This window comes from Aulonocara stuartgranti (genome assembly GCF_965226115.1).
Source record: "Aulonocara stuartgranti genome assembly, chromosome: 23".
NCBI lineage: Eukaryota > Metazoa > Chordata > Actinopteri > Cichliformes > Cichlidae > Aulonocara > Aulonocara stuartgranti.
This window is the reverse complement of record NC_138958.1, coordinates 31,939,269-31,961,547: the sequence shown is the minus strand read 5'-3', so window position 1 is coordinate 31,961,547 and position 22,279 is coordinate 31,939,269. Positions and strand designations below refer to the sequence as shown.

Genomic DNA, 22,279 nt, shown 5'->3' with positions numbered 1-22,279 from the left:
GTTGCAAGAAATAGGGTGGAGATGGAGGAAGATCCAATGTGGGAACCCTCTTAAAGGGGACTGCTGAAAGAAGAAGAGGAAGAAGAATGTAATGTAATAAAGAACGTGTAGAACCCAAAACGTGTTGCTTCTTCTTGTTGTGTAACAATATCCAATAGAAGGATCAAGACAAAGTAGAGTGGCATACTTTACAAATAAATGTTCATACACTGAGTGGATTAGGATGCTCTGGGTTAATTTAATAACTGCTGAACCAGCTACAGCAGCTAGAGCTTATGGGATGAGGTTTTAAAAACCCCATCTCATAGTAATAGAGATCTTTTACAACCATCAGGGGAAATTACTGCCAATTTCTTGGTGGTCCATGTAATTAACCCATGTCAGCTTTCTTAGACTCACAAAAGATGGAAAATAAACCCCGTGTAGACCCTAACCTTTCAATCTGGTGTCACATAAAGTGAAAGGGGGCTATTTAAAGGTGGACAGCATCCCTAATTTTTCCATGACAAAGCTGCTTTAAAATAATTTACTTCTAACAGTGAAGGGGAAAATAATTTTTTCTATTGATGAAAAAGTTTGTCTATAGATGGGAATTCATTATCTTCTCATGCTCTGGGAGGCTCAAGAGGGTGGATGTTTGTTGTTAATGGAGTCAAGCCTAAGTTAAAGTCTCCCCACTCACATCTTTTTGTGTATGAGTAGAGAATTGTCTTACTCCTTGTTCGAGCTCCTCACTAGAGGAAAGAGTACTGGTCATACTCGAACTCATTGAATGAAATGCCAATTGAAATTCTCTAATTTCAATAGCCTGAGTAACAGCACAGGCCAGTTAAGTGTAAGGACAGACTACATTTTCTACCTGATCTGAGCTGAAAAGCGACCACGTTTGATGATGACACGTTTGCCCAAAGACAACTGCATGCAAAATCATTGCCTAGAACAGGAGTGTCCCACTCCAGGCCTCAAGTGCCGGTGTCCTGCAGGTTTTAGATCTCACCCTGGGTCAACACACCTGAATCAAATGATTAGTTCATTACCAGGCCTCTGGAGAACTTCAAGACATGTTGAGGAGATAATTTAGCCATTTAAATCAGCTGTGTTGGATCAAGGACACATCTAAAACCTGGGGGACACCCTCGAGCCCTTGAGGCCTGGAGTTGGACACCCCTGGCCTAGAATGAGGTCAACACCCACTGCAGACAATGCAGGCTGAAATCCCCACAAAATAATAGAATCTGCTTCCAGTTTGTATTCTGGAAGCAAACACCATCTCTACTTTCAAGATCAGGCTTAAAACATTCCCTTTTGATAAAGCACGTAGTTAGGCCTGGATCCTTCCTTGTAAAGCAAGGTTTACACGATGCTTTACAAGATTTCGGGTGATCCCTGAAGCTTGCTTATTGTGTGGTAGCGACTATTCAAAACGTTTGTGTTAAATGTTTGAGTCAAATGTCCCCATGTTATTACTCAGTTATTTAGCACTAAATGGCTGAGTTGTTGTGTCTGCATTGCAACCACAATTTATGAAAGCAGCATGCTAACCAAGCTTGCTAGTATTAACTGATAAAGTAGCAGTCCACCCTTTTACCTATGTAAGGTTTCACTCACACAGGGCCAGAGCCCCACAGTTGTGGTGTTGTGCCAAAAACCTCCTTGTGCTAGAAGATTTGTTGCAGTCATCTGTAACTTTCATGAAGATGCTAACTTGTCTGCAGAAACTCACCAGCTACTCTCCAAGTGGTAGGCAATAATCTTCTGATGGAAAAACTAAATGCTGTAGCCTATCTCTGATCCACTGTTTTAAAAGCTGAGCTAATGCCATTAAAGAGCAAACACCAGTATCAGCAGCCATCATAATCTCATTTTCAATTTTAAACTTTTAATTAAATTCATTTTACGATAAAATGATTGAAATTGATTAAAAATGTTATGCACATCTTTTTTTTTTTAAACAGATACAAGACCTTTCCCTATGCCATTACCAGGGGTACACTGACCAGTCACTAGACCTGTATGAATTGGAAATCACAGTAACTCTTAGCAACTTTCAGAAACCCCACACAATTTGTTGGGGAATACCTATTTTTGATTTTTTGATTGCATGATGTTCCTGGGACAGAGTGAGATGGAGGCAGATAATCTACTGTGACAACACCTAAAGGGACCAGTCGAAAGAAGAAGATGGTGATCATCTAGAAGGAAACACGAATAAAAAAGGCCCTCAGATTCTTATGTAAATTTTGTTTTGTCATTTCATTGAGCACGTTAAGAGCTGGAATACAAACTAACAAACACTGCATTTTCTTTAAATGGGATTGTGTGGGCAGCACGGTGGCACGGTGGTTAGCACTGTTGCCGCACAGCAAGAAGGTCCTGAGTTCAATTCCAACATCAGGCCGGGGTCTTTCTGTGTGGAGTTTGCATGTTCTCCCTGTGTTTGCGTGGGTTCCTTCCGGGTACTCTGGCTTCCTCCCACCGTCCAAAGACATGCAGCTTGTGGGGATAGGTTAATTGCATAATCCAAATTGTCACAATGTGCGAATGAATGTGAGTGCGAATGGTTGTCTGTCCCTGTGTGTTGGCCCTGCGACAGACTGGCGACCTGTCCAGGGTGTACCCCGCCTCTCGCCCTATGACAACTGGGATAGGCTCCAGCGCCCCCCGCGACCCTGAAAAGGATAAGCGGATGGATGGATGGGATTGTGACTATGGCAGGGGTAGGCCTTGCCTTCACTGTTTCAGTGAAGGGAGAGTTTTACTCGCTCTGTAACAGACACAGACTGAGGGAGGAGTAGCGGAATAAGAGAGAAATAAAAGACTGCAAAAGCAACATAGTCTGCAGTCTCTGCAACTCCCCTCCCCACCATGTCTGTTGAATTGTCAATCATTTTCTCAATGGAGCAGATGGAGCAGGACAGATGTTCCACTAGAGTATGGGAGTGCTTATTTGCCTGTGCGTGTCTGAGTGGAACACTGAAGGAGACATAGTGAATAAATTGAATCTGCAAGGAAAGTGGACCAAGGGGGAAAAGATAATAAAAGGAAACAAGAGCATTTTAAGACACCCGGTATAGATAACCTGCTAGCTCATGTTGGTGTAGTTCATTAAATGATCAGTAGGAGATCTAGTGCAAATTCTCCAAAAGAAATATAGATAATTGTGGTTGAAAGCACATTTATACAATAAATGCTACTTTAATTTTATAGCTATGGGTTTGTAGATTAAGATTGCACATATATGACCTAATAAATGTCATTTATAGAACAACTGATATAAACATGTTACCAGTTCATATGTGATAGATTACTATTTAAATGGCTCTTAACTATTTTTACTGAGCACTACAAAGCACTTTAAACACTACATGTCACATTCATCCACTCATACCACACAAATTCATGCAGCACTTTAATTCCATGCCTTTAATTGCTTTTTCACTATACGCCCAGACGATTATAATGGATACACTGGGTGCAATTTAGGAACACTGGAAGCCTGCAGACTGGAAGAGCTAGGGATCAAACTGCTGACCTTCATTAGAAGTATTAGTAGATTACTAAATGGCCCGTTCTATCACCTGAGCCCTAATTTGCATGTAAATAACATGAAATGCTAGCTAAAGTCACTCTAATTTATGTGGGTTTTTTTTTTATTTCAGTCTACTGTTATTTGTTATCTTCTTTGTGTATTTGAATGTGAAAATGGCATTGAAAAGATAAGTTGCTTTTTTTAAATAAATAAAAAAACACCACCCAACAAGCTAGAAAAATGCTGTTAATGGTAAACAAATAATAGTTCAATAATAAAACATTCAGTCATATGAAAGTACTGCTAATGTGCAGAATATACTATTAAATCTCTGCCAGAAAGCACAATTTTGGAAGAGAGAGTAATTATTTGACCTCAAGTAAGCTGTTGCATTCTAAGGAGAGTTTACAGCAACTAAGTGTAGACTGCTTGAATGGGAAATATTATCTTTTTTATTGTTTTTTTTTTTGTTGTTGTTATTTTTTACACAGTGTATTACGTTCGTTACAAGGCAGCAACAAAGGCTGAATCTTTTCATTCAAAAAAAGTTACTGAAACCAGCAGCGGGCGGAAATGTGAGACGCCGCAACAGCAGCACCATGGCCAGCGCCTGGCCGAGGCAGTGACAGCGGATCCTTGCTCCATTTTGGATGCAAACGGTGTTTTACAGGAAAAGCGGAAAGGGGAGATATGTGGTGGCCAAGCGCTCTCTTTGAATAAAATACGCCTGCCCTGGTCTCAGCCTCCCACTGCCGCTGTCGGGCTTGCGACTCAGAAAAAGTAACAAAGAAAAATAATGATTCTATGTCAAAACGTATTTCCTCACTCGATGTCATGTTGCAAACCAAAATAAGATAAGTCCTTTCAGTAAAATTCCGTTGGTTTGTTTTTTTATTCAAGCAGGCAAAGTTAAGCTAGCTTGCGCTCATAAAGTCTACAATAAATGTAGCAGCTGTGATAAGACAGATAAAAAGGAAAACTGAATATTGAAAATGTCGATAATAATTCGCCTTTAGGCGTGTATCAGCTAAAAGTACGAGCTGTGTTTACTCTGTGCTAACTTAACTAAAGCCTACTCATGAAATGATGCGTCTAACCACACTGGAAGGTGTTACAGTAATCCGTTACTTCTCCGCCTCGCCTCTAACATCTCTACGTTTGCTGCTTTGTCTGCGCATCCTTGTGGGTTCTCCCTTCGCAGTGTCGGTGCTACGCCTCTCAGCCATTGGCCTCAGAGACCATCCGTCTTCCCTTCACAACAATAGACCCCTGCTCGCTCGCTCGCACGCACGCACGCGCGCCTTCTGCTCACGCGCAGACACAAAAAGCGCGCAGTGCTTTCGAGGAGTGACGGTGAAATGTTTAAACTGCGGTTTGCCGATTCTTTCTTTCTTTCTAGCTTCACGTCGGCGAGGAGCGCAGAGAAGCCTCTGCGATGCGCTCAACGGGGGACACGTCGGAGTTGAAATAAGGGAAACATTGGGGCTTGGGTAAGAAAACCGGAAAGCGGTTTGTTGGGGCTTTTTTTTTTTTTTACGAGGATGACTGACTGGTGACAAAGAATACGGGGAGCCCCTCTGGCTTCGGTTGACATCCGCTATATAACTTTACGGAAGACATTTTTGTGGGGACCGGTGTGCTCTTACTTGGACAGACAAAGATTTTTTTTCTTCCATCATTATTATTATTATTTTTGGAAGGGGAACCATGCCTGTCCGGAGGGGTCATGTTGCGCCACAAAACACATTTTTGGGAGTAATTATTCGGAAATTCGAAGGACAAAGTAAGTAGATTTCCTGGGTGTCAGGTACTGTGTGGGTGCACTGTGCTGTGCTGCTTGTCTTTTGTGTCTGTCCCGCTGCTCCTCGAGATCAGTTATTGTTAGGAATAGGCCTTCTTTTATACACCAGCAAGGCTTTGGATGGCTAACCCTGTGATGTTAATGCCAGAAATCCATGAAAGTCATTATGAGTCAATTACCATACTGTGTTATCGCGCACCAGGTTTGTTTAGTTCTGGTGTCCTTCTCATTTTCTCCTGCTCCGGTGGGAAATGTAGTTTAAAATGCTGCATGTGATATACACGGATTAAAGGATTAACGTAATTAATTACAGATTATATCCCCCATATATGAATTTAGCTAATTACGCTTTTAAAAATGGGTTTCAGTTATGCCTCAAATCTGGTTTTTACAACTCAAAAATGTGCATCAGTTGTCTCCACATTGTTGTTTTAAAAAAATGTCAAATTTAACGCCACCTCGTTAATAGAAAGTGGAGTATTTAAGCCTACTAAGGATTTACTGAACATGCTTATTGTCTAGAGCAATCCCACCTACATGTGAAGTTTCATAATTTTATTCAGTCAGCTGAGTAGCATTCAGGACTGTAATTCTGGATAATCCCATACAAACCAATACACCTACTTGTATTAGTTAAATAAAACATTTGTTATACTTTTTCATATTCTTATTTATGTGCAAATAGTTTAAAATTACATCTATAAACACGGTAACACTCTTTCTCCCCCAATTTCTTCTCTGCCTCGTCACAGATAAGAAATTCATCATAGCCAATGCCCGGGTGCAGAACTGCGCTATTATCTACTGTAATGATGGTTTCTGCGAGATGACGGGCTTTTCCAGGCCAGATGTAATGCAGAAGCCATGCACTTGTGACTTCTTGCATGGCCAGTTCACCAGTCGGCACGCTGTGGCCCAGGTGGCCCAGGCACTGCTGGGGTCCGAGGAGCGCAAAGTGGAGATCACCTACCACCGCAAGGATGGTGAGTGTTGCAAGGTTCAGGTGACACATGCAGAACTTGACATAAGGCTGCTGCAATAGTCTGACATTGAAATCCACACTGGCTGGAAAGCTGCTTATGTTTTGACTTTATGTTGTGATCCCTGTTATACCTTTCGATGTAAAGAAATTGCTTAAAATAATACAGTTTTTAAATCTAGTGTTACAGTGTTTGAATTTGAATAGATTTTGTGCTGCTATCTGCAAGGAAAGCCTGTAGATGAAGAAAAAATATGTGAAGGGTGACTTGTACAACATCTGCCAGTGTAGGTACATTTAGTGTGTAATTTTTAGTTCTGAATCAGTTCTAGCTGGAGCATTTTGCAGCAGCAAATCACTAAGTGCACCCATTTAGAACCCTGAGGGGGGAAAAGAGCAACTGTTAAAGTTTTGTCTCCCATGATGTCCAGTTTTGAAATGATGTATGCACTGAATGACTGGGAAAAGGTGTTCATTAGCCTTCGCCGGATAGGACACTCCGGGAAGGATGTAGCTCAGCTCCCTTAAGACCAATGTGAAGATAGTCAAGCGTGCGGTTTCTCTCTTTCTGTTCTTGCCATCTCTCGGTTTCTCCTCAGTTTACTGAACACATATGTCACTCTTCATTCTGCTACTTTACATTTTCCAGTGTAAGCCTCCATAGGTGTGGCAGTTGTCTGTAAATGATGGGATCTGTATCACTCATCTATGATTAAGATGATGTAGCATGCATATGCTAATTCATGACTTGACAGCTGGGATAGTTTTGATGAAATACAAAGTTAGCTCCAAAGTGAAAGTTTAACTGTTTGATTCACATCAACTGTGTTGGTTCAGGGAGAGTTCGTGTGCTGTCCTCTAATCGTGGCATATGTATTCAGATGATTAAGTCTCCTTGCGTAACACTTAAGGACCAGTAAAGTTGCACTGTGATTCAAACAAGGATTAATAGTTTTGTAAGAACTTTGTAGGGAGGATCCCCATGTGGTTGTGTGTTTTAGGAATTGTTTATTTTTTTGTCTTGAGCTCAGGGATCATTCTACAGCATTTCTTATGACTTTTAAGAGTTGGCTACAACATCAAGTAATAATACTTGTATCAATATGTAATGACCAACGACCTATAGGGCCAGTATCTGCTTCGGAACAGGATGAGCACTGCCAGAGCCCTACAAAATGACCTCCAGCAGGCCCCTAGCATGAATGTCTCTGACCAAACAATCAGAAACAGAGTTCACGAAGGTGGCCTGAGGGCCCAACATCCTCTAGTAACATTGTTCAGCATGACCGGTTGGGTGGTGGGTCAGTGATGGTTTAAGGAGGCATATACACGGAGAGACACACAGACCTCTACAGGTTCAGCAACAGCACCCAAACTGCCATTAGGTATCAGGATGAAGGCCTTGGACCCATTGTCAAACCCTATGCTGGTTCTGGGTTCTTCCTGGTGAACAAGAATATCTGGCTTCATATGATGAGAGTATGCAGGCAGTTCTTGGAGGATGAAGGAACTGATACCACTGACTGACCTCCACACTTACCTGACCTAATGCCAATACAACCCCTCTGGGACATTATGTTTGGGTTCATCCAACATCGCCAGGTTGCACCTCAGATTGTCCAGGGGCTCAGGAATGCCCTAGTCCGTATCTGGATCCCCCAGAACACAATCTATCGTCTCACTGGAAGCATGCCCTAACATTGTCAGGCATGCATACAAGGATGTGGGGGCCATACAAGAGTACTATTTTGACTTGCTTCAACAAAATCTATTCAAAATGGACAAAATCTATTGTTTATTAAACAACACTTTTTGGCTTTTGTCTGGAAAAACAAAAGCTAAAAAGACTGTCTTCAATTACATTATACTTTGAATGGGACCATACTTTAACATCCAAAGGAGTCTTTGCAGATGTTTAAGTTTCAAAAATATTTTTTAAAGGTGGACTGGCGAGACCATAGGGCAGTTTTTAACTTTGCCTCAGGTCATCTTCAATGAGGCAGTTTCCAATTAACATGCCTGCACTTCTCGAGTTTGTTTACACATTTAAGTTGATCGTGCGTTTCTGTGAAAAGCTTTGGACTTCAGGCGCTGTAGTTGAAATCCTCAAATTGATTGTACTTTTGCAGTTTTCAGTCATTTGTTCCCATGTATTCAAATTCAAAATGGGGGGGGGGGGGGGGGGGGGGGGCTTTATTTTGAAATAAATGCAGCTTTTACAAAATGGTGTTATATCTCTGCTTTTGAAATGACATTTTTTCAGGGACAGTGAAACAACATCCTGTCAGGAGGATTTGTTTTGACGCTTGATGTGTAATCGGCGCTGTGGTTCAATCAGGATGACGCATGCTTCAAAGACTGAGCTTTTTTTTGTTTGTTAGTGTGAGTATGATTGTGTATGTAATGTATAAGAAAATCCAGACCAAAAGAAGGTGATGTAGATTAGGTCAAAAGCAGCTTATGGAGCAGTCACAAAGACATAGATGTTTGTGGTCAGAGGTTAAAAGAAAGTGATAAAGATAGAGAAAAATTCTTGAGGGAATAGGCAGAGAGGAGATGTCAGCCCATGTTTTTAAGAAAAGTGTTGTGCTACAGCCTGAACCTGTAACACCTTTCAATATAAAATCTAGCTTTGTGTTATATTGGCCTTGCTGAGCTTTTTGTAAATGTTGCATCAGTAATGCTACATTTTCCCTTTGCTTATCTAAATGGTTTTGTTCTATATTATATTTATAATTATATTTTACATTCTGAAACCATAAAGTCCATTTCAGATTTTTTATTGATTGCATGAGAACTTTATTTTTGTGTCAGAGAATTTCTGCACCCTTTTTGTGTAATAAATGTGAGTTATTGAACACCTAGCATGAACTCCAGGCCTCGAGGGGCAGTGTCCTGCAGGTTTTAGATAACACCCAGGGTCAACACACCTGAATCACATGATTAGTTCATTACCAGGCTTCTGGAGAACTTCAAGACATGCTGAGGAGGTCATTAAGCCATTTAAATCAGCTGTGTTGGATCAAGGACACATCTAAAACCTGCAGGACACCGGGCCCGAGGCCTGGAGTTCGACACCTGTGACATAGAGGATTCATAGTTAAAAGTCCTGTCTTCCTTCTCTCATCCCTAACGGTCGCGGCAGATGGCTGCCCTTCCCTGAGCCTGGTTCTGCTGGAGATTTCTTCCTGTTAAAAGGGAGTTTTTCCTTCCCACCGTCACCAAAGTGCTTGCTCATAGAGGGTCATATAATTTATGGGTTTTTCTCTCTATATATAATTGTAAGGTCTGCCTTACAATATACTTTGATACTGGTCTGCATTTCACAAGTTTGCGTGAAGCTGATTTAAGTGTATATTTTTTAGCCTATATTTTCACTACAGTGGATCAGAGTCGGTCCTCCTGTGCTTAGTGTATGCGTAACACTAGCTGAACACGAGTTCAGCTAGTGCGCTGGCCAGAACGAGCTTCCCTGGCATCAGCAATATGACTTACATTATTGTTGCCACTGTCACCAAAATTAGCTGGGGTGTGATTAACAAACTGCCAATATTTTGAGTTGTCTGTCCGTCCAGACGTTTACCAGTTGGAAAGATTTTATGAGACAGCCACACTATTCACTATTCTACTCTTCTTTGCATGTCCATTGTGGCACATTTTAAATTGGTAACATTCTTTCATAATGGAATTTTCTTTTAATACTTAAAGGATTAAAGTAACTGACCATTAGGAGTCTAATGCTCCTCTAGGCCAGTTTGTCAGCTAAGACAAGCTGGACGTTCAGCGTCCATTGATCTGCTGGGCAAACAGTATTAACGATTACACAAATACCTGCATGTTGCATTGATCTCTGAAAACAGTGTATTGGAGAGTGCAAATCAGTCGTGGCCAAACATCCGCCCTCTGTTGGCTAGGGCTGAACGATTATGGAAAATAATCTAATTGCGATTTTTTGCCCCAATATTGCGATTGCGATGCAATATGCGATTATTTTTTAAGGTCTTTGTCTTCTGTATTATTAAACAAAGACAAGCAATACATCATATAGTATGGCCAATACTATATTACATTAATTTTAAACTGTTCTTTCCTGGAAGACAGACCTCTGTTATGATGACATGAGGTGATGCATGAATTGATGACTGACATTTTTATTTAACTTCTTCAATCACAACAGTATATTTGAACATACACAATAGTTTATTTTTAGCTTACAAACATCTGAGCATAAAGTGCTGACAAGGAACCCTGGTGTAAACATTAAAATGAAAGTCAGTACAATGTGCAGATTGCAGAAATATACATAAACAAAATCAGTGGCTTTACCACACTCAGTTTTTTGACATCTGTGAACTACTAGACAGTCATTCAATTAAAAAATAATATTAAATAAATAAAACTAATAAATAAAAAATACACACATCTTACTGATCTCTGCAGTCAGTAACATTACACATAAAGTGCAAACATAATAGCAATTGTATAAACACACACACAAACACGCCTTTAAAATTTAAAGGCGTGAAATTGGACGGTCTAGCCTTCTGATTAGCTAATCAGAAGGCTAGTTCTGATTAGCGTCACCGGTGGAGTTTAATAAACTCGGCCGTCTGCTTCTTGCTATCTAAAATATAACCAGACACTGGTGTAAATTCTCGACTGTCTCATACTTCTGTTTAATCAGTTTTCTGTTTGACGTTTAGTCAGCTGTGTGAAAACCAAGGAGGAACCCACCCGGGGGATTAATAAAGTTTTATTTTATCTAATCTAATAACTTTAATCTCAGCCAAACCGATTTACTCACGAACAAACAAAACACTGAAAAAAGCCCAACAATAACATTTTTAGGTTGTCTAAGTGACTTATATATTACGTTTAACCCGAGCAGCGAAACTCCGCGGTGATCTGAAAATGATGTGCCGGGAGTTGTGCCGTTCTCGGCCGCATCAGTAATCCTCAAGCTCCCGGCTAGCTGTCGAGCTGGTGGGTAGCAGACGCCTCTGAAAACGTCGAAGCACTTTTGCAAATATGGGATATCTTGATAAACCGAGCAGATATTTGATGTTTACACAACTACTTTCTCGCCTGAAAATATGTTAAAAGTTTATTTTGTGACCCAGAAAGATTAGTATGAGTAATTTTAAAACTTAGTAGCGGCCGCCATTGCTGGAAACTGGAGTTTGGCTGGGCCGCGCTATGAATTCTGGGATATGGTAGTAATTTGGACAGCCTTATAATCGCAGTATAATCGCAGCCTTTGCGGTTAGAAAATTGCACTTGATCATGTCGCGATATTATCGCAAATGCGATATATCGTTCAGCCCTACTGTTGGCCCATCCACAGGAGATCTAAAGTGAAATTGGACAGTTTGTTAATAATAACAATGTTCATTGGATTTAGACTGTTGGGCCCTACAGCAAGGGAAATGCCTTATTACTATTCTGTATCCTGGTTCCTAATTACCACAGTGTTTTCCTCTTACCTGAGTCAGAGTTTCTCCAGGGAAGGTCATACACCTGTTTCAACTTGGCAGACTGCTGTTAAACATCCTGCTTGTATTAGGATAAGCAAGTATGGGTACATGTATTCATACATGTAAATCATCTTTTCTTTTGAATTTATATAAATATATTTTTAGCTTTTTATGTAATCTGGTATGTTTGCAGATATGTTTAACCATTTATAATCTTTGACTGCAAAACATTCTTGTGATCACACTGTTAATACAAATGTGCTGAAGCAGGCAGCTCCATTTGTAAAAAATACACATATTATTGTGTCTTTACACAATAATATGTCTTTGATACAGTCTAGCAATGGATAAAGTCATGTAACTGAAGCACGGTTGTTTGTCAGTGATGGACAACAATTAGAATTTCTTTTAAAAAATGCACCAGCTGTCTTGAGTGGTGCTGCAGTGAAAAAAATCCAGAAAAATCAGGTTTAGCAACTCCCAGATTTATACATTTATGAGAATAGATTTAGATGTAACAGCCAGCAATCAGAGAGCCTTCAGCCTCTGTCTCTATTGTCTTCTGTATTAGGATTTTAGGAGAAATGTCATTGCAGCAGATCTCATTGTGGTGCTCTGCAGGAGTTTCCTCAAGCCAATCTTCTTTTTAATCCCAGGATCCTAGGTCGATATAAGCACATTGCCCAATGCCCTTTACAGTCCATGAAGGAGATTCTGCTCATCAGCACAATCTCTGGCACATTGTTAATGCTTTATGATTTTTGCGTTCACTGGACCACTGGTCCTTTTTCCTTTCAGTGTATCTGACTTCTGTCATTAAAGTGGAAATTGTTTCCAACTGCTGGGGAAAGTAATTGTAAATAGTGTGCTGAAGATACGCAGTAGTAATACAAAATATGCATTCGGTAATGTATTTCATGAGTTTAATATGTAAAGTGTGTTAAATACAGACAATTCACGCAAAATAGTTAAAAGATTGAAAGAAATTAGCCAATAATTGTTCTGACAATTATTTTGACAATGGTACAAAGAGTCTTGCACTTTAATCTTTTAAGGAATACAGATGCAGGGCTCATTCTTCTCTGGCAGGATTTTGTTAAATATAGTTGCATGGCCCATTTAAATGGTAATGCTACAAAATTGTCTTTGCAACATCTTTGCCACCTGAAACACAAGCATATAGTAAAACAGTTCCTGTTTTAAAAGACTACCTGTTTCAGCTCTGGCATTGAACAATGCACCACAGGAGGTAGCTACAGCTGATGTTCCTGTCAGCACTCATTATTACTCTGCAGGCTGATATTTGCTAATGAATGTATCCAGTGTATAAATAAATTACCAGAGTTAAAGATTAAGTATTTAAATGTTAGTGTCTTAATGACAGTTTCAAAAAAAAGTCAGAGTAAATATAAACAGTTCTAATCTCAGCAGCACATATTTACTCAGCAACACTCGCTCTATTTGCGTCTCTGTTCCAAGCATTTGCAGCGCCTTGCTTCCCATGCTAAAAATGCCGACTCTCGGGGTCCTTTGTGTATCTAGAAATCCATAAGCTCAGCACATGCTAACAGCTCTCATTTGTAAATAGCAAATGAGAGTGAAAATGTCACACTCTAAATAGATTAAAGCTGGTTGTGCTTCAGTGATGCTCGCTGAGATTAGAGCTTTTCCAACCTTCAAATGCCATGGATAAATGTGGGAACTTTAGATTGTGATGAACATTTGTTGTCGTTGCTTAAAAAGCCATAATCTGAACAAAATAGGTGACGTTATAAAGTTCAAGTCATAGTTATTTTCAGTCTGTTATTCATGTTGGGTCAGATTTGCTAACGATCTGTCCAAACTTTGCAAACAGAATTATTTTAGGACCTGCTAAAACTTTTAGTATTTAGCATTGGTAGAAACTACATTTTAAATTATGCTTTTAGAATGTTTAATGGATATTTTTAGTGCTATCGTGGATCTGAATGTTATTCATAAATGGAGTGTTAAAAGTGGGTCTTTTCTTTTCTTTCCTTTTGGCTTTTAAAGGCTCAGTTACAAAACTAATGTTGTTTCTGAGTCCTTATCTGATCAATAGTACACATCTGAGATGTGCCTAATAGTTAGTATTTCCTAATTGGTTGATTGCATTCTGGCTTGGTGCATGTGAGTGAATATATATTATTGTGTGTAAGTGATTGTGTGAACATAGCTGTGAGTGCAAGATCAGTTGTATATCTTTTCTCAGCAGTAATACACATACAATACATATACTATGGCAAGGCATGTAAAAGGGGAAAAAGTTGTTCTGCAAGTTTTATGAACAAAGCACAGTAACATTAACGTCATTAACATGCAGGCAGATATATATTGTTCTGTCTGCTTCTGTACATACTTCAGGTCATACTGCTAGGGCTTGGGACAGAATCTAGTACTTTTTAGGGAATTAACTGAATTAGTACAGAGGACAGATTCACACTAAATCGATTGGTGCCAAATTTTGGTACAAGAGCCCATCTGGATTAGACGGTTGTTGCCTTTGCAAATCATGGTGTCCAGAAGTGGTTACAACAGCTGGTGCTGTGTGCGTTTGTGTCTCAGTTTCATGTGCAGCTGCCTCTTGTTGATTCAAGTTACCATGCTACTTTTGAATTGAATGAAACCTGTGCTTACACTGCATTCTTTTGGTTACTAGATGCTTGCTCTCTCAGTGAGTCTGCTGGGACCTGTTATCACGGTTGTCTGGTTATTACTACTCAACTAACTGATGTTTGTTTATAAATTAGAAAATTAGCCTGCCTCTCCTATCAGTCCATTTTTTGTATTGCAGCATCATGTTCATGTTCCCTAATGATTAAAAAAATTACAATTACAATTTCTAGACCCAAGTTGACACAGTAAAATGACATGTTTTGTCCAAGAGTTGAAATCCAACAACATCAGGTGTACTATCCTATAAAACCTTAGTGTTGGTAATATTTTGTTAAACGTGCTTCTAAGAGAAAATTAAGAGAATGTAGGGCAACGATCCATCAGGAGCAAAACAACACAGTGGAAATAATATTTATTCTTCTTTATCTTTCAGCAAACATCACCTACATAAAGGGGTAATATTTGGGCATGCACAAAACACTTAATGTTACAGGTTACAGAATACAGTTTAACACCATATGTAAACCAAACAAGTTTTCATCCACACATCTGCCCAGTTAGCGCCTGAATCACTTAGGTTAGTATCTAAACCAGATTGCCATGGATATACAAACATGGTATTGCAGGGGCTTGGGGCTAACTAATTTGTACAAGAATGAGATGACTTGAAGGTGTTTTTTTGAAGGTGCTGCTGACATAAGTGCACCACATTGTGGGAATTTTGTATGAATAACTCACAATGTGCAAATAGCCAATGAGGCTATGGAAACTGGACAAGATGACTGATGATGAGATGAGTCAGGTTATTCAATGGTGTGAGTCTTGAATGGAAACCACACTCCATAAAACCAATTCTTGCAGATCCATTGCTGTGCAAACAAGATAAGCTCTTATTCTGTTTCACCTGCATTCTCCGTCATGTTCTCGGGTTTAGCTGTGTTTGAGCGCATACAGTGGGCAGCCTGTCTCTGTGAAAGACATGTGTATGAAGGGAAACAGTGCGAGCTAAAAAGAAGGAAATGCAGAGAGAATAAAAGAAGATGCAGGGGACAAAAAAGGGACAACAAAAGACAAAATAAGGCGCATAACTGAAAGACGGAGAGCTGGGATGAAGAAAGGAGCATTCATCCTTATCTAAATGTGTGTGTGGTTGGGGCGGCTGGCAGAGAGAGTAAATGGAGGTGTCAGAGATGGAAAGAAATCAAGTGCAGCTGAATATCAGATGGCTTCTTCCATTGTGGGAACGCCCCCTTGAATTCAGTCCAGTTGCTTGAGAGCTGCTTAAATAATTGATGGCCCTAGTTCTATATCCAACACCCTTTGTCTGTCTCACTGGAAGCAAAGTGTTACCTCTTTATGCAGATACAGAACATTATTTTCACTTGACTGCGCTAAAAACAGAGTGAGCTGTTCTCGTGTTCAACATTGAATAAACCCATATAAAATAAAACAAAGGATTTGCTTAGAAAACTGATTTTGTGCGACTGAATAAAGCTGTCCAGCTCACTCTTATCACTTTACAGGGCCCAGCTAGGGAGCAGTGTAATGAGCAAAGCTACCACTCTCAGTCTAAAGTGACATAGATAGATTTGTGTTGTAGCAGAAGCTTTGATTTCCTCTATATTCATGCCTCACAGTGGATCCCATTTTTTTTTTTTTTTTTTTTTTGAAAATATTTTTATTGAAAAAAGAAAACAGTACTTGCAGTTACCGAAATACAATCAACCTTTCTTAATTTTCCTAAGTAAATTAACATATATATATATATATATATATATATGAAAAAAAACAAAAAGAAAACAAAAAAAACAAAACACAACGCCCCCCCCCCCCCCCCCCAGTCCCACACAGATCAACACAACCATCAAACATATTAGAGGAATATAACAGTAACAAAAGTAGATTTAAACAGGCAATACCTCTAGACTAGCAAAATAAGAGATAAAGGGTTGCCACTTGTGAAAAAATTTGGCTGTGCAACCTCTCAACGTATATTTAATTTTTTCAAGTTTTAAAAAAAACATGACATCTTTAAGCCACCGGGAAATAGTAGGATACTTAGCAGACTTCCAATGCAACAATATTAGACGTCTCGCTAATAGGGATGTGAAGGCTATAATATCCCTTTGTGTGGAATCAAGTGTAAGTGAGCGAGCAGGAATCCCAAACACAGCAATCAGAGGACAAGGATGAAGAGTTACCCCAAGAACAGTTGACATAATAGCAAAATACCTTGTCCAGAAACCTTGTAGCTCAGGGCACAGAAAAAACATGTGGCTAAGGTGACAAGGAGAACCATGGCATTTATCACATTTATTTTCCACTTCTGGATACAATTCAGAAAGTCTAGACTTAGAGAAATGCACCCTGTGTATGACCTTAAATTGAATAAGTCCAAGACGAGCACAGGAGGTGGAAGATCGTATCCTCGTTATAGCCCGTTCCCAAGACTCCTCATGTATTCGAAATCCCAGTTCTTCTTCCCATGTACGCTTAAGCTTAACATTAGAGTGGTTACTAAAAGACAGAATAGCATCATAGAGTTTCGAAATGGTTCCTCTGTGATGAGGAACAAATGATAACGTAGTTTCCCACTGCTGTTCTGGAGGTAAAGAGGGGAAATTTGGGAAACACTTAGCAACAAAATTTCGAATTTGAAAATAGCGAAACAAATGGGTAACAGGGAGATTGTGACGAGAAGACAAGTTGGGAAAACTATCGAAAACACCATCCACATATAAATGTTTGAACTGTTTTATACCCTTGTCACACCACACTGAAAATGTCGAGTCCAAAAGTGAAGGGGGAAACAAATGGTTTTCGCTTAGAGGACCCGAGGAAGACGGCATTACAAAATTAAAGTGACGTCTAAACTGAAACCAGATTTTGAGTGTGTTAAGAACCACCTGATTATCAGTGTACAGAGAGGGTCTCACGGGTAAAGAGGAATAGAGCAAAGCCGGTAAAGAAGAGCCCTTACATGATGATAGCTCCAATTTACACCACGAGGAACCAGAAGATTTTAGCCAGTAGCAAAGTTTATGGATGTGAGCGGCCCAGTAATAGACTAAAAAATTAGGTAATGCAAGTCCTCCACTAAATCTGCATCGCTGCAGCAAAGTTTTAGAGACCCTAGGTGGCTTCCCTCCCCAAATGAAAGAACCAATAATCTTGTCCAGTGAAACAAAAAAATGTTTCGGCAAAAATAAGGGAATTGACTGAAATAAAAATAAAAATTTTGGTAAGATGTTCATTTTAACAACGTTAATCTTACCGATTAAAGAAAGGGGGAGATTACCCCATCTTTGAATATCAGATGTGACCCTAGATATAAGAGGAGACAAATTTGCTGATTTAAGGCCAGCTAGAGAGCGAGTCACGTTAATCCCTAAGTACTTAAACCCAGACGGACTGAGACGAAAGGGTAGATCGGACTGTTGAAGTTGACGTGCTGCCGTATTAACAGGAAAACACTCACTTTTCCCCAAATTCAATTTATAACCTGAAAACGAACTGAAGTTCTCCAGAATACTTAAAACAGCAGGGATGGAGCATGCGGGGTCAGTCATATATAATAACAAGTCATCCGCATACAATGATACTTTATGTGTAATTCCATTACGGATGATTCCCCTGAATACAGAAGAAGATCGCAATGTAATAGACAGAGGCTCGATGGCAATGGCAAAGAGTAAGGGAGACAAAGGGCAACCTTGACGACAACCACGACCCAGCGCAAAATAATCAGAGTAAACATCATTAGTATGAACACTGGCTTTAGGGGACGAATAAAGAAGCCGAATCCAGGAAATAAATTTATCACCAAAACCAAATTTCTCTAAAACTGCAAACAAGTACTCCCACTCCACCCTATCGAAAGCCTTTTCAGCATCTAAAGAAATCACAAGTTCAGGAAGTTCAGATAGACGCTTTGAGTAAATAACATTAAAGAGTGTACGGGTATTAAAAAACAATTGCCGTCCCTTTATAAAGCCAATCTGCTCTTCAGATATAATTCGAGGAAGCACATCCTCAAGGCGAGATGAAATTACTTTAGCCAATACCTTTGCATCGGCATTAAGCAGAGATAATGGCCTGTAGGAACCACAGGAGGTTGGGTCCTTGTCATTTTTGAGAAGGAGCGCTATGGTTGCTTGTGTGAAAGTAGGTGGTAATGAACCGGTTTCCAAGGATTCGTTAAACACAGACAAAAGCAATGGTGCCAATTTACCAATAAATGTTTTATAGAATTCAATTGGAAACCCATCCGGGCCCGGGGCTTTATTAGACTGCATAGCTGTAATAGCTTTTAATACTTCTTCAACAGATAATGGGGAGTCCAATTGCCCCGCATCATTAGCACCAATAACAGGGTTTGAAAGATTATGAAGAAATGCATTCATTTTAGCTTTATCCGTGGGAAATTCGGACCTGTACAACAAAGAGTAAAATGTTTTAAAGGTAGAATTAATTTCCAAGGGATCTGTAGTAATATTGTCATCAGAGTGTTTAATAATGGGGATCACACGCGAGGAGGCCTGACGTCGTAACTGATGTGCCAACAAGCGACTAGCCTTGTCACCATATTCGTAATATGAGCCACGACTGCGTAGTAATAAGTGCTCAGCCTCTTTGGTTGACATAAGATCAAATTCTGCTTGCAAATCAAGGCGCTGCTTCAGTAATTCTGGAGAAGGGTTCAGTGTATAACTTTGATCAAGGTTACTAATTGCAGCTATAAGTTCTTTAAGCCTGGCATTAATCTTTTTATTAGCACGGACAGAGTAAGAAATAACTTGACCTCTCAGGTAGCATTTAAGAGTCTCCCATAGCAAAGAATATGAGACAGAATCATCCTGATTGAAGGACAAGAACTCCTCAATAGAGCCTGAAATAAATTCACAAAATTCTTTATCCGCCAGAAGGAGAGAGTTAAATCTCCAAAGTGGAGGGCTACGTTTATGGGTAGAAAGATGAACATCCAATAGCAGAGGAGAATGATCAGATATTACAATACCAGAATAGTCGGAAGAATTAACACATGAATTAAGAGTTCTGTCGATGAAAAAATAATCAATCCTGGAATAAGACTGGTGGACCTGAGAGAAGAATGAAAATTTTTTGATTGAAGGGTTGCGAAATCTCCATGGATCAACAAGATCATTCTGTTTCATAAAATCTGAGAATGTTTTAGACATAGATGATTGAGTCAAATTACGAGGACTAGATCGATCCAAAATTGGATCAAAAACACAATTCAGATCACCACCAAGGATAAGCAAATGTGTATTCAGAAAGGGGATGTTACTCAGCAATCTATTAGCGAATTCAGCATCATCAAAATTCGGGGCATATACATTTACCAACAAAACCTTTTTCTGCATTAGGGTACCAGCAACAATGATGTATCTACCGTTCCTATCAGCGACAACATTGGTCAAAGTGAATTGAACTTTCTTATTAATGAGAATGGCCACTCCTCTAGCCTTCGAATTAAAATTTGAGTGAAAGACCTGACCTACCCAAGGGCAATATAACCTATAATGATCCTTAATGCGAAGATGAGTCTCCTGTAAAAATGCTATGTCAGAATTTAGACGTTTCAAGTGAGTAAAAACCTTAGATCTCTTAACAGGGTTACCCATACCTCTGATATTCCAACTAATGAATCTAAGAGGCATACCTGACCCAGCAATGCTGGGGTCTATATTTCCATTAACCATTTACAAAAAGGAAGAGGAAAAAGACCAAACCAAAATGCCAGTGGCCATGAAGAGCCGAAATGGGACAGCCCCCCCCCAACCCAACCCTGAACACAAATACACCCCCAAGTCTCCACAGAACAGAACAAAGGAGACAGCAGTGTACCCCCAAAGTAGCAAAAATGATTCACCGAAGTGACTGGACTAATTGTTGTCTAAATAAAAATAAAAGCGAGAGAGGGAAAAATAACCTCTCACCAACTTCTCTACAGCATAACAGTGTGCGCGTAACAGTAAACATGTTTTTTTTAAAAAGGGAAAAAATAAAAAGGAAACCAACCAACCAAAAAAAGATCTCACAGTACAAAATATGACTTCCTCAGAAGGAGAACTTTCCAACAAATCACCGAAAGTGCATAAAATTTAAAAAAACAAAAAACAACATACATAAATAGATAAACAATTAAAACAAAAACAACCAAACAAAAAAATAAATAAATAAAAATTTAACAGAAACGAAAAACAACTCAGTCCTATGCAAATCAATGCAGCAAGCTTGGAGAAGATTGTGCCGGACTGGTCCAAAGTTCAAGAGTATATTATATGATCCAGTTTCAATAAATAACAATGAAAATAAAAGGAACCAGCACACCAACAGTACAATAACCAGCACAATGGCCTAAGAAAACAATGCACAGGTGGCGTTAAACCTAAGGAGACCGTGAACCCTTAGCAGCATTACAGTATCAAACTGAGGAGCTAACGAGGCTCACCCAGAAATCAAAGTTTTGACATAATCACTGGCCTCCTCTGCCGAAACAAAGTCCTTCTCGACACCCTTATATGTGATGCGGAGTCGCGCTGGATGAAGCAGGCCATACCGAACACCGTCAATGCCACGGAGTTGCTGCCTGACCGTGTTGAATGCAGCACGAGCCCGTGCCACCCTGGCGGTGTAGTCGGGGAAGACTGAGATGGTCCGATCTCCAACTTTAATCTGTCGGCGTTCTCTAGCACGTCGTAAAATGTCGACACAGTCAGTGTGGTAATGAAACCTGCATACAATGGCTCGTGGACGGTCGCCAGGCTTAGGTGCGGGTTGGAGGGTCCTGTGCGAACGATCCAAAAGCGGCTCCTTCCCCAGATCAAATGCTTCTTTTAGCAAGGAAGCTACGGCGGCAGTGGTGCACGTGTCAGGGCCCTCCGGTACTCCCACTATCCTAACATTGTTGCGCCGCGATCTGGACTCCAAATCTTCACACTTACTTTCCAGCTTGGCTACATGAGCTGTGAGACCCTTGATAGTGTTTTTCATCTCAGCTATATCATCAGAGCAGACAGTAAGTGCGTGCTCCATCTCCTTCACCGTACCTTTTAGCTCAGACATGGTAGCGTCATTTGCAGCTTTATCGATCGCCAGCTGCGTCTTCACCGCCTGCAGGTCGAACTTAATGGTAGACAAAGCATCACCCAGAGTATCCTGAAGTTCCTTTTTAAAGATGTCGGCGATATCTTTCCTCAGCGAAGCCAGCAACTCGACCTTGAGAGCCTCAATATCAGGATTAGCTTGACATGTGGGGGGCTTTGCAGGAGACGACGGCTCACTCGAGGGTGTGGTCGCGGTTTGCAAACTAGGCCTCAGTTGTGTCTGAATAGTACTGCGGGTTTTAACATTTTTTGCTGCCATTTTACGCCGGCCCGAGTAAAACTTCTCAACAAGACAATCCACAAACCAAAACAGGACTGAAAATACGGCCAAAACGCGCGAATAAATAACAATTTAATCGAAATCGGCGGGAGCTCCCAGACTCGCGTCCTACTCCATCAAAGCTCAACCGGAAGTCCGTGGATCCCATTTATAACGAGTCTCCTCAACAGCTTTTCTGGGCTGTTAGCAAAAGAAAGAGGCTCCCCAAATGCAGATGTGGTTCTCAAGAAAAGCAGGCAGTTTCTACTTAGCTTCATATTTCATGTTATGAGAGCAGTTACAGTTATTTTTTTAGCTGACGGTTTATTATAACTATTGCAAAGGAACATTTGACCTGGTAATAAAGATCTGGCTTCATTGACAGACTGAATATAAAGACACTAGAATTGTGAAAGCAGACTGGTAGTAATATAGGAATAACGTCTAATGTTAGAATATCTGTTTAAATTAAT

General features: G+C 40.1%; 1 protein-coding gene across 1 annotated transcript in view; it reads left to right on the top strand.

The window, feature by feature from the left end:
* Positions 1 to 4,837: 4,837 nt before the first annotated feature.
* LOC309701454 (voltage-gated inwardly rectifying potassium channel KCNH7-like) overlaps positions 4,838 to 22,279 on the top strand; it is an 88,107-nt gene continuing 70,665 nt past the window's right edge. Inside the window, exons 1-2 of the mRNA XM_082525664.1 lie at positions 4,838 to 5,312; positions 6,083 to 6,313. Coding sequence (XP_082381790.1) covers positions 5,237 to 5,312; positions 6,083 to 6,313 — 307 coding nt within the window. The 5' untranslated portion in view covers positions 4,838 to 5,236. The remainder of the gene's footprint in view (positions 5,313 to 6,082; positions 6,314 to 22,279) is intronic.